The sequence below is a fragment of the Ctenopharyngodon idella genome, chromosome 9 (assembly GCF_019924925.1).
Source record: "Ctenopharyngodon idella isolate HZGC_01 chromosome 9, HZGC01, whole genome shotgun sequence".
NCBI classification, from domain to species: domain Eukaryota; kingdom Metazoa; phylum Chordata; class Actinopteri; order Cypriniformes; family Xenocyprididae; genus Ctenopharyngodon; species Ctenopharyngodon idella.
The window spans coordinates 29,887,771-29,901,412 of record NC_067228.1 but is presented as its reverse complement, the minus strand read 5'-3'; the positions used below and the strand labels follow the sequence as shown (position 1 = coordinate 29,901,412).

General features: G+C 38.1%; 1 protein-coding gene across 6 annotated transcripts in view; it reads right to left on the bottom strand.

Annotated features, from left to right (window-relative positions):
* Positions 1 to 13,642, bottom strand: part of LOC127518801 (activin receptor type-1-like) — a 76,094-nt gene that overhangs the window by 25,512 nt on the left and 36,940 nt on the right. For 4 of the 6 annotated variants that reach the window (XM_051905965.1, XM_051905964.1, XM_051905968.1 and 1 more), the window contains 5 exons: positions 11,211 to 11,416; positions 7,735 to 7,834; positions 7,193 to 7,339; positions 6,774 to 7,049; positions 3,251 to 3,448 (listed from right to left, as the gene is read on the bottom strand). In XM_051905965.1, the coding sequence (XP_051761925.1) occupies positions 3,251 to 3,448; positions 6,774 to 7,049; positions 7,193 to 7,339; positions 7,735 to 7,834; positions 11,211 to 11,416 (927 nt within the window). Of the gene's footprint in view, positions 1 to 524; positions 1,394 to 3,250; positions 3,449 to 6,773; positions 7,050 to 7,192; positions 7,340 to 7,734; positions 7,835 to 11,210; positions 11,417 to 13,642 lie in introns of those variants that run through there. The other 2 variants (XM_051905966.1, XM_051905969.1) reach the window with 2 other exon arrangements.

Here is a 13,642-nt window from a genome sequence, read left to right as displayed (position 1 = left end):
ATGCAGCTATTGATTGGTGTAGAATCTTGCCGCTTTCTAAGAGTTCAATCAACTGAAGATAATCTGTGCTTTGGACAAATCAAGTCCCGTGCTGGTGGGAAAATCCTATGAGCAAATATATTTGCGTTGTCTTATTTAGATTGAAATTTAGTTGGGTGGTGTGAAAGCATGAGACAGAGCCCAAAAGCTTGTGTCTCACGCCAAATGAGTGAGATTAGGAAACCTTGCTATATATGTACAGTGCTCAGCGTAAATGAGTACACCCCCTTTGAAAAGTAACATTTTAAACAATATCTCAATGAACACAAAAACAATTTCTAAAATGTTGACAAGACTAAGTTTTATATAACATCTGTTTAACTTATAACATGAAAGTAAGGTTAATAACATAACTTAGAGAACAAAATTTTCAATTTTACTCAAATTAGGGTGATGCAAAAATGAGTACACCCCACTGAAAGTCTCTGGAGGAAAGCTAAATTTTAGACTACAAATGTCTAATTTAACAAGAATTCAACCACAGGTGAGTCTAATTATTTATTACACAGGTATCCAGCAGACAGTTGACTATAAAAGGGTGTTAAAACCCCTTCCCATTTCATGCTGTCAGCAATGGCACCACATGGAAGAGAAATGTCACGAGACCTAAGAAAGAAAACAATTTCTTTACACCAGAAAGGTGAAGGCTACAAGAAGTTCAGCAAAGCTTTACTTATCAGTCAGAATACTGTAGCAAAAGTGGTACAAAAATTAAAAAAAGATGGAACTGCAACCATCTCACAGAGACGTCCGGGTCGTCCATGGAAGTTAACACCTCGACAAGAGCGTCTTCTGATGAGAAGGGTTGAAGAAAATCGGCATGCAAGTTCACTGCAGTTATCTAAAGTGGAGACTGCAGAGGAATGGTATGCATGGGTGCCATCCACGAAAGAAGCCTTTCCTAAAGCCCAGACATAAAAAAAGCCCGCCATGCTGACAAAGATGCAGACTACTGGGACTCTATACTCTGGAGTGATGAGACCAAGATAAATGTTTTTGGAACTGATGGCTTAAAAACTGCATGGCGTCACAAAGGTGAGGAATACAAAGAAAAATGCATGGTGCCTACAGTGAAACATGGTGGTGGCAGTGTCGTTATGTGGGGCTGCATGAGTGCTGCTGGTGTCGGGGAGCTGCATTTCATTGATGGCATCATGAATTCACAGATGTACTGCTCTATACTGAAAGTGAAGAAGCTACCATCACTCCGTGCCCTTGGTCGTTGTGCACTTTTCCAACATGACAATGATCCTAAACACACATCTAAGGCCACTGCTGGATTTCTGAAGAAGAACAGGGTGAAAGTGGTTCATTGGCTCCTGATCGAAACCCAATCGAACACCTATGGGGAATTCTGAAGAGACAAGTAGAGCATCACTCTCCATCCAGCATCCAGTCTCTAAAAGAGGTCATTCATGAAGAATGGAAAAAGATAGATGTTGCAAAATGTCGCCAACTTGTTCATTCCATGCCTAGAAGACTTGGTGCTGTCATTAAAAATCATGGAGGCCATACAAAGTACTAGATGTAGTAGTTTTTGTTGTGGGGTGTACTAATTTTTGCATTACCCTAATTTGAGTAAAACTGAAAAATGTGTAATCTAAGTTATATTATTAACCTTACTTTCATATTATAAGTTAAACAGATGTTATATTAAACTTATGTCAGGACGGCGGTTTGATCTACCTTGTGTTTGTACCGCTGTTCGTCTGGAAAGCATGGCTGTCTTGTTTGTCTGGTCACGCGCTTCGGCACGTGGTGTTTGTGTTCGTCTGCCATGTGCTTTGGCATGTGTTGTTGTGGTGTTTGCGTCATGCGTTCAACTGTCTATTGTTGCCCTGTCCTCTTGTTACCCTGTTAATTCATTATTAATCTCACGTTACTCCTCATTAGCTTCCCTTTATATTCCCTTTGTGTTTTTTGTTCCGTGCCAGATCGTGTTAATGCGTCTTGTTGTTCACGTCTTGTCTTTTTTGTGCTGTTCCTAGTTTTCTAGTCAAGCTTTATTTTCTTCAGTTTGAATTTTTTTTGTGCCTCAAGTTATTTCTATGTTGTTTTTTGCTGTGACTAGAGCTCTGTTTGATTTCTAGTTTTATTTTGATTTTTAGTTTTAACCAACTTGATTTAATTTATTTTTCTTTTCTTTTTTCCCCTTGGTATAATAGTTTTTTCTGGTTACTCATTTTTATTTTATTTATTTCTCTCGTGGTTTTTGCCTTCAGATCAGTCACTTTAGTTTTTTCTTTTTTTTCTTTTTCTCTCCAGTTTCCCTGTTTCCCTGGCTGCTGGATTGTGCTCATCTTCCCACTTCTTCCGGCTTCCCCGCTCCACCTGCCATCACTGCCCATTGCTCCCCCTGTCTCGTTTGCCATCATCCTTGACCTCCTGAGCTGCAGACTGATCTTGGTTGGGCATTTAATTTCCATGGACTGTGTCTTGCTACCGGCCGTCATTGACTGTGGACATTATCCAGTCTAGCCCTTGCTGCTATTTTGTTGCTCCTTGATCTGTTTCCCTAATAAACTGTGAATTACCATGCAAATTGAATCCTCTTTTTTCTGAACCCTAACAACTTAGTCTTGTCAACATTTTGGAAATTGTTTTTGTGTTCATTGAGATATTGTTTAAATAGTTACTTTTCAAAGGGGGTGTACTCATTTATGCTGAGCACTGTATGTGTGTGTATGCACGTCACACATGAATGATCAATATAGTCACGGTTTCATCTCTAACATACTTTTGGACAAACAGTTCATTTATATCCCTCTCTGATCTCGAGGCTTAAAGACTCTGATTCTCCATATCTCTTAAATGATCAAGCTTGCATTTAGTTGCCAGGGGGTTCACTTGCCATTCTCACTCTGTTTCCTCGAGGAACTTCACTCATTTTTGAACTATCCTGAACTAACTCAGGACCATGTGATCTTAAATGTCTCTTAATATCTAGTTTAGGTTTTTTGACTTCTTCAACATTTTACTCATTAAGTGTTATTCAGAATGCAAATACTGATTAAAACTGACCATCTTATAAATGTTTAACAGGATAATTTTCACAACGCGGCACGGAGCTCCATGTTAAGCAGCAATCTTTTACTCCTCAAGTCATTTGACTCCATATTGAAAGCAAATTATCCGAGTGCAACAGCAGAGATCGAAAAAAGAAAAATGAAGGACAGGTATGAAAGTGAATCAGATGTAAAGATATACGTACCAATACTAACTGTTCTTCTAGCAATTTCCCACAGCACGAGTCCAAAGGCCCAGATATCGACTCGCTTATAAGACTCAAAGCAATCTGTTTGAATGGAGTCATCCAGGACCTCAGGGGCCATGTAGCGCTTTGTCCCAACTTTAGGATTATTCCCTACATCCAGCTCATTTGTGTCCTGAAAATGCATCACAGCAAGACCTGAAGAACACAGATGTGTGACCAAATGTATCATTATCACATAGCACATCATCTATCAGTAGCTTTGCACAACACACTTTAGTCACATGTCCCTGCCTGGATTAGACACCTGTGTATTTGCTTGTGTTTTTGAAACAGGAAGTTGTGGACAGACATATTAAAGGACAGCTCTTTTCCACAGCTCAGCAAAACAACATTTGACAGCTTTTACCCAGGGGCGAAAGTAATTAAGACACTTTCAAATAAAATAATTACCAGATTGTATTCATAATTTAGAGAAAGGGGTATTGAAATTCATCATTTCATTGGACAAATACGTTCATACACCCCTAAGAGCATCATCTAAGATGCTGAGATGCATCTGATGTGCATAATCTGAGATTTACAGTACTGGCCAATTTTGAAAATACTAAAGTGCCCAAGACTTTTGCACAGTACTGTATATCCACAGCTTGATGGGGAAAGCTCATTTACTTCTTAAATGTTGTATAGCACCCTCTTGTGGGAATATACAAGAATTCAATTTCATGTGACATGAAGTAAACATGAAAAACTAAAGGTATAAAAAAACTTTTTTTTTTTTTTTGAGCATGCAGGAAAAAAAAATAAAAAATAGTCCTAAGTGAAAACCTCTAGTCCCATACGGACAACATGTTTTCAAATCCTGTGACTAAGAAGAACGTGTTCATTTTCTTAATGTGCTGTATGTAGTTTCAAGTGCTCTACAAAAACTAATCTTGTGTTCCACTTCCCGTGTACGGAAGAGTTCCCAGATATGTGTTAGCTAAAAGCTACCTAATGGGTTTTCGTTAGAGTTTTAGTAGGAAACAACTGTGATTTCTTCTAATAGCAGCCTGGTGTTGCAGAAATGAGCCCTAGAGCTCTAGAGTGAGTCAGAGTGAATTTAATAAAGACACAAATTAAAGTGTCCATCCTCCATGAGCAAATAGCTCGCTTCTGCTTTCTACTTATTTGCGTACAAAGGGCAACATGTTCAGTAGGTAAATATTGAGGGAACAAACAAGTGATTAGAAACCAGACAACAAGTGACTGATGGACGGAAGTAGGCAACAAAATATTTACAGATTTAAAAACCATTAATCCGTCCTCTATGATTCATTACCATGATTATGGCCCTAACTTATTCAGCCTAACAATAAATGTTGTAAAAAAAAATAAAAATAAATAAATATAAAAATGGCTTAGAATAATCACAAAGATTTGACCTGAACATTTTTTTTTTTTTTAAATTGACCTGAATTTTTTTTTTTTTTTTTTTTTTTTTTGAAAGGTTGATTGGTTGATACATTAGGAGGCTTCAGGGATAACTGCATGTTTAGAAAGTAGTTTCAGATTTGTAGACCACATTACAGATGCATATCACTTACAGGTGCTGGTCATATAATTAGAATATCATCAAAAAGTTCATTTTTTTATTATAAATTATTTTTAAAAATGAAACTTTCATATATTCTAGATTCCCTACATGTAAAGTAAAACATTTCAAAAGTTTTTTTTTTAAATTTTGATGATTAGAGCGTACAGCTCATGAAAGTCCAAAATCCAGTATTTCAAAATATTAGAATATTTCCTAAGATCAATCAAAAAATGGATTTGCAAAACAGAAAAGTTCAAGTTCTTTAAAGTATGTTCTTTTGTGCACTCAATACTTGATCGGCAGGACATATTACAGCAAATGACTTGCTCCTAGCACAAATTACTGCATCAGTGAAGTGTGGCATGGAAGTGATCAGCCTGTGGCACTGCTGAGGCACTATTGAGCCTTCAGATCATCTGTATATTGTTGGATCGACTGTTTCTCATCTTTCTCTTGAAAATATCCCATAGATTCAGGTCAGGCATGTTGGCTGGCCAATAAAGCACAGTAATATCATGGTCAGCAAACCACTTGGAAGTGGTTTTTGCACTGTGGGCAGGTGCTAAAGTCCTGCTGGAAAAGGAAATCAGCATCTCCATAAAGCTTGTCAGCAGATGGAAGCATAAAGTGCTCCAAAATCTCCTGGAAGATGGCTGCATTGACTTTGCACTTGATAAAACACAATGGACCAACACCAGCAGACGTCACGGCCCCCCCAAATCATTATTGACTTCAAAAACTTCAAACTAGACTTCAAGCAGCTTGGATTCTGTGCCTCTCCAGTCTTCCTTCAGACTCTGGGACCATGATTTCAACATGAAATGCAAAATTTACTTTTATCTGAAAAGAGGACTTTCGACCACTGTTCACTGTCCAGTTCTTTTTCTCCTTAGCCCAGGTAAGATGCTTCTGACGTTGTCTCTGGTTCAGAAGTGGCTTGGTAGTCCTTTTCCTGAAGATGTCTGAGTGTGGTGACTCTTGATGCGCTGACTCCGGCTTCATTCTACTCATTGTGAAGCTCTCCCAAGTGTTTGAATCGGCTTTACTTGACAGTATTCTCAAGCTTGCGGTCATCCCTGTTGCTTGTGCACCTTTGCCTACCCAATTTCTTCCTTCCAGTCAACTTTGCATTTAATATGCTTTGATACATCACTCTGTAAACAGCCACCCCATTCAGTAATGACCTTCTGTGACTTACTCTCTTTGTGGAGGGTGTCAATGATTGTCTCCTGGACCATTGCCAAGTCAGCAGTCTTCCCCATTAGTGTGGTTTCAAAGAACAAAAGATACCCAGAATTTATACTGTAGGGATGGTCATTTAATGAAACTCAAATGTAAATATTCTAATATTTTGAGATACTGGATTTTGGACTTTCATTAGCTGTACGCTCTAATCAACAAATTAAAAAAAAAAAAACTTTTGAAATGTTTTACTTTACATGTAGGGAATCTAGAATATATGAAAGTTTCATTTTTTAAAATAATTTACAATAAAAAAAATGAACTTTTTCACGATATTCTAATTATATGACCAGCAGCTGTATGCTTGAAATTATCTGAATTGGTTTGGTGCTTTAAGAAAATAGTTCTAACACAAATATATTTTTGAGATGAAAACTTGAGATGCAGTAACTGTAGTATATGCAAAAAATGCAGTCTATACCATAATTACTGTGATAATGCGTTATTTTGATTATACCTACAGTGATTACTGAAAATTTAATGCATAACTGAACTTAAATTAAATGCACAATAATTCAACGCTCCGTTGTCAGTTACTTCAATTATTTCCATACATAATCATAAATCACATGGTGTTTTAAAATGTTTGCTGACACTGTCCAAAATAAACTTCATGGTAATATTTTAAATATTCTAATATAAAGCCATATGAATCAAAAGCATGCATAAAATAACTGATTTGCTTCAGTCAGAAGCCATTCTTACCAAGGTCTGCGATGCAGCACTGGCCATTTTTGTTCACTAAAATATTTTTGCTTTTAAGGTCTCTGTGAGCGATGGCTGGTTTGCCCTGAGTGCCAAAGATCTCCACGTGCAGATGAGCCAGGCCGCTGGCAATGGACAGTGCCATCCGCAAACAGGCAGAAGCATCCAGCATGCTGAGTTGCAGGTAATCGTAGAGAGATCCCATTTCATGAAAATGTGTGATTAACCACAACTGAGTGCTGGAGTTACGCGATGTCATATCTGATGCAATGAAGCCTAGGGAAAAAAAAAATTAAAAATTATACAAGGTAAACTTTTTACATAAAGTTATAGTTTCATTAGAAGTATCCTAATGAAAGCAAATGTCATTTCTAGGGGTTTGATATGGGCTTTCAATATGAAAGATGTAAATGATTTACCCAGAATATTCTCGTGTCGCAGTAGGACAGTGTTGTAGATTTCTGTCTCTCTGAACCAAGATTTCTCATCTCGAGATGAGAATATTTTCACAGCCACACTTTCTCCCTGCCACTGACCCCTCCAGACTTCTCCATACCGACCTTTACCTGACAGAAAACACACATGTATGCTGAATTAACTGTCTTAGCAGTTTATTTAGTAAACAAGGCCACACCATAGACTTCTATTGTTTTATATACAGCTAATTACTTCAGACTAAACATTTTGCAAAAATATATATGTAATGTAACATTTTATGTTTTTTTTTGTTTGTTTTTTTTCTCCAATTGAGGACATAAGCCAGATAACTCAAAAGTGGGGTTTTGTCAGATATAGCTTACTACTGGTCAAAATTGTCCCATACCTATAGCTTAGTAACTGAAAGCCATGTGGAGTTTAAATAGTTTTATAGGAACTGCTAACCTGCAACACAAAATCTGAGAAACACTTCATGCACACATACATAGCTCTGAGAAAGAACTGAGATGGTGTGGGCACATACCGACACACTCGCTGAGAGTGATCTGTCTGGCTACTGTCCTCTGGACCAGGAAAGGTAGGCCAGAGCCACTACCAGATGTACAGGAATGATCCAACAAATCCTGAGAGAAAGAATAAAGGATAAAGAAAAACAAAGTAGTACATTTACTGTAGTTCCTCTGCATTTGTTTATTTGGACCCTGCAGTACACACACTTGTACACTAGAGAGCACACATTAAACAGCTACATTCCAAATAATGGAATGAGGGGAAAAAATGCACCGAAGGCCAAAACCACAAGAGTCACAATAACCATATGTTTGCATCGTGGAGAGAGACTTTTAGGAAGCAGGATTGCAAAACACTGGGAATAATTACTGCACAATCCTAAAAATCATAGAGGGTTGACTTTAGACACTTTGAATCACTGTCTGAACAAATGAATCAACACATTCAAAAACCAGTCACCTCCTAGGCCTCTGAGAGCAGATTTTACAGATTCAAGTGGTTTTAATAACATGTCACTCCCAGCACTGGAACAGACTTTTATACTCAGGCAAACATTAGACCGCTGAATATTTGCTTTGGTTGCCAAGCACTTCACAGAGATCTTTGAAAACAGCTTGAAAAAGATCCAACAACAGCAAATGAAGAGCCAGCTCAGCAAACACACATCATAATACTCACAAATTCCTCAAAACACTTTCATCTTTTCTGCCAAAATGTGTTTAAACAGAGGCGATGCAGGGGATTCTGACATAGTACAATTTTTTTTTTCATACAACTTATCATATGTCAACAAAAACAAAATCTTGGGCTACGCTTTAAGCATCTATAAAAAAAATAGTAAGGTACAATGGGCCTCATTTATCAATCTAATGTAGAAATGAGCACAGATCTGAGCGCAGAAATCATCTTGCGACAGACCAGGCTCACGTCTGATTTCAAACATTCAAACATTCGTATGCTGGCAATCCTATTGTATGACTGATCGTACGTTGATATTGAGGTGGGATACAGTTAAGGTTAGGGACAGGTTTCATGGTATGGTTAGGTTTAAGGGTGGGAAAAAGGAATATATAACAGTATTATTGTATACAGTGCCTTGCGAAAGTAGTCATACCCCTTCAATTTTTTACATTGTAATGTTACTGCCTTATGTTAAACTACTTTGAATGACTTTTTCCCCACATCAATCACTCCATCCATACTCCATAATGACAATGCAAAAAACAGATGTGACAACTTTGCAAATTTATTAAAAAGGAAAAACTTAAAAAAGAACATAGCATACGTATTTGTAACTCAGTACTTAACTCAGTACTTTGAAGCACCTTTACAGCCTCAAGTCTTTTTGGGTATGATGCGACAAGCTCTGTATTTGGTGATTTTCTGCTGTTCTTCTCCTCAGATCCTTTCAAGCTCAGTTAGGTTGGATGGGGACCGTCGGTGGACAGACATTTTCAGGTTTCTCCCGAGATGTTCGATTGGGTTCAAGTCCGGGTTCTGGCTGGGCCACTCAAGGACATCCATAAGCCACTCTTGCATTGTCTTAGCTGTGTGCTTAGGGTCATTGTCCTGTTGGAAGGTGAACCTTCTGCCCTGCCCGAGGTTCTGAATGCTCTGGACTAGGTTTTCATTAAGGCGATCTCTATATTTTGCTGCTCTGAGCTTTCCTTCTACCCTGTCGAGTCCCTCAGTCCCTGCCGCTGAAAAAAATACAACACAGCATAATGCTGCTACCATCACACTTTACTGTTGGGATGGTATTGTGCAGGTGATGAGCAGTGCCTGGTTTCCTCCATACATGATGCTTGGAACAGAGGTTCATCAGACCAGAGAATCTTGTTTCTCACTGTCTGAGAGAGTCCTTTAGGTGCTTTTTTTTGCAAATTCCATGTGGGTTTTCTTGTGTCTTCACTGAGGAGAAGCTTGAGTCTGGCCATTCTGCCATTAAGCCCAGATAAGCGGAGTGTTGCAGTGAAGTTTGTCCTTCTGTAAGTTTCTCCTATCTCCATATGTGTTCATGGAGCTCAACCAGAGTGACCATCAGCTTCTTGGTTAGCACTTTAACTAAGGCCCTTCTACCGTGATTGCTCAGTTTGGCAAGGAGGCTAGCTCTAGGAAGAGTCCTCGTTGTTTCAATCTTCTTCCATTAAGGATTATGGAGGCTACATGCTTCTGTGAACCTTCAATGCAGCAGGTTTTTTTTTTTTTTTTTTTTTGTAGTCTTCCCCAGATCTGTGTCTTGACACAATCCTGTCTCTTAGCTCTGCATGCAGTTTTTTTTGACATCATGGCTTTGTTTGTGCTCTGATATGCATTTTCAGCTTTTTGAGAGGTGTGTGCTTTTCCAAATCATATTCATTCAATTGAATTTGCCAGGTTAACTCCACTCGAAGTGTAGTAACATCTACAATTGAAATTGTGTCCCAGAAAAGGGTATGAATACTTATGCAATGTAATTATTTCAATTGTTTATTTTTAATACATTTGCAAAGCTGCCACAAATCTTGTTTTTTGCTTTGTCATTATGGTGTATGGAGTGTACACTAATGTGAAAAAAGTAATTTAAAGTAGTTTAACATAAGGCAGCAACATAAAATGTATTAAAAAAAAAATAAAAAAAAATTAAAAAAAATACTTCCACAATGCCCTGTATAAAAATTATAGAAATTAATTAAAGCTGTAATTACATGCAGGTATTTTTTTAAATATTGGTACCATGTAAAAACATATGTACAATAAGTGCATTGTATAAAATTATTAATTTAAATGTTTATATAGTACATAGCACTTAAAGACACTTAATATAAAGTGTGATTAAATCTTGTTGGTATTAGAAACTTTTCATCCAAAACTTTTATGTCTAAAAAACGTGTTATCAAGTCCTGTTCAAACCAAGAACGATAACTATAACAATAAAGATAAAGTACAAAAATAATTCTAAAAAAAATAAAAATAAAAAAAATAAAAATAAAAAAGCCAAGTCCACACCACAAGTATAACAATAACGCAGAGAGGAACAATATCATTGGCATCATTTTCAGAATTATTTTTTTCCAGCTGATGAACAATAAAAACATTGAAAGCCAATCTGTCAATCCTGCTTTAAAGAGCTTGAGCATTTAAAGCAACAGACAACATAAACTGCAGCCCGCACTTAGAATAAACAGAACGATATTGTCTTCCAGTGTGGACGCTAATATACTTATCGATATCTTTATAGTTATCGTTCTTGGTGTGAACAGACCTTTACCATGGTACATGTCTTTACATTTTCGTAAGTGTAACCTCATACGAGCTATTTACTGTAGTTCTTTAAATGGCCTAATAATTTCAAGTGAATTGAAAAGTAATTTATTTTTTTATTACTTGAACTTTACTTGATCTATTGATTGTGCTGTTTCAACAAATGGAATCACATCTCTCAGCAAGAGCTCAATGTGCTTAATCACAAACTGATAACAGACTTTGTGATGTGTAGGTTTCCCTCACCGCGAGTGTGCTTTCTCCCACATTAGACGCAATCAGACCATCAATGGTGCCATACTCGGCATCATGAGCGGTCAGATGCTCTATCTGGCGAAGGAGAATACAACGGAAGATCAGGACCGCCACAGCAGAGAGGAATATCAGAACGATGACTGGAGCCACAATCACAATGGTCAGCGTTGTCACACTATAGTTGGGGCCCTCCACCACTGAGAGAGAGACAGAGATTTACTGTATAGAGTCATTTAAAAAGAAACTTTTTTAACCTGCAGAGGGGTAAATCTCACAGAGAAAAGTTCATATTAGTTTCATGATATTGAGCACATTTAAACCCCCAACACTGTAATGTGAATAAAAACTCATACTTTCATATGCAAACAGTCATTATGTCCAATAAGTTATTGGCCCTGTCCCAAATGGCACACACTCATATGCACTCACAGTCTTGTGGACTTAAAGGTCCCTTAAAGGAACACTCCACTTTTTTTGAAAATAGGCTCATTTTCCAACTCCCCTAGAGTTAAACAGTTGAGTTTTACCTTTTCAAATCCATTCAGCCGATCTCCGGGTCTGGCGGTACCACTTTTAGCATAGCTTAGCATAGTTCATTGAATCTGATTAGACCGTTAGCATCTCGCTCAAAAATGACCAGAGTTTCAATATTTTTCCTATTTAAAACTTGACTCTTATGTAGTTACATCATATACTAAGACCAACGGAAAATGAAAAGTTGCGATTTTCTAGGCCGATATGGCTAGGAACTATACTCTCATTCCAGTGTAATAATCAAGGAACTTTGCTGCCATACCATGGGAGCAGCAGGCGCAATGATATTACGCAGGGCCTGTGACTCCCTGATTGCACAGGGAGCATGCTTTGCAACCATGGAGACATTTGTGAGAGACGCTGCACAATATCATTTGATACTGTTTGCCATTCTATACTTCTTTCTCGACTATCTGAAATAGGTATTACTGGTGCTGCTTTTCAGTGGTTAACTTCATATCTATCGGATAGACAGCAATTTGTTAGGATAGGTAAGAATAGATCTCGTACCGTCACTATTTCCCGTGGTGTACCCCAGGGTTCTGTACTTGGTCCCCTTTTGTTTCTCATTTATGTGCTGCTGCTGGGTCAGACCATCAGACGTTATGGTCTCAATTTTCATAGTTACGCTGATGATATTCAAATTTATTTTACAGTTAAACCCAGCTCAGTCTGTCCACCTCTTTTTGTTATTTTTTTGTCTTCAGGAACTTAACACCTGGATGTCTGATAACTTTTTACAACTTAATGTGGATAAAACTGAAATTCTGCTGGTTGGCCCTAAATCACAGAGCTTTTCCCAGCACAACATTTTTATTGATATCAATGGTGTCCAGATTAGGCCATCAACAACTGTGTGGAATTTGGGAGTGTTGTTCGACTCTACGCTATGTTTTGATTCAGATATTGGTCATATTGTTAAATCATGCTTTTACCAATTGCAAAACATTGTTCGTATACGTCCCTCACTTAATTCTAGAGGTACGGAAACTGTTATCCATCCTTTTACAACCTCCAGATTGGACTATTGTAACTCCTTATATAGCAGCCTACCTGCCAAAGCAATTAAACGCCTTCAAATGGTACAAAACTCTGCTGCTCGAGCCCTTACATATAACAAAAAATCTGCGCATATCACTCCTATCCTTTACCAACTTCACTGGCTTCCTGTGGTCAATCATATTCAGTTTAAACTCTTAGTCTTAGTTTATAAGGCCTGTCATGGCCTTGCACCTCAATACCTTGCCGAGTTAGTGCAACCTTATGTTCCTGCCCGGACCTTCAGATCTAGCAATAACTGGGTGAGTAATTAAAGACAGAATTTTCATTTTTGGGTGAACTAACCCTTTAAGTGCATGAGACCATAGGGTGTCCCATTTGTCATTTTAGGTTTCAGAAGGGTGTTCACGAGCGCCCTTGATGCATACTTTTGCCGAGCCCGCAATCAAGCGAGCTCCACAGCAGACTTCTTTCCAACAGTCAAAGCAGCGTTACGTCACGAAAGTGCAGACTCGTAGCCGTAGGAAGACCGCAAGTGTCTAGGGTGCCATTTGGGACAGGGCCATCGTGTATTGCCAATTTCCTTTTTTCCATTTTTTCAAAAATGAAACATTCTGCAAGGTTCTAACAGTCATAGAAAACCCAGAAATATCAGGAAATGTTAAAATTGTGCCAAGTCATGGATATTTAAAATATTCCATCTTGCTAGATCAGGGATGGGCACCTCTGGTCCTAGAGGGCCACTGTCCTGTAGAGTTTTAAAAAAGTAGCTCCACCTCTGAACAAACACACCTCGCTGAACTGTTCAAGCAATCCAGAAGACTTTGGTTTGATCTTTGAGGTGTGCTTAAGGGATGGAGCTAAATACAATGACATCATAAAAGCTGCAG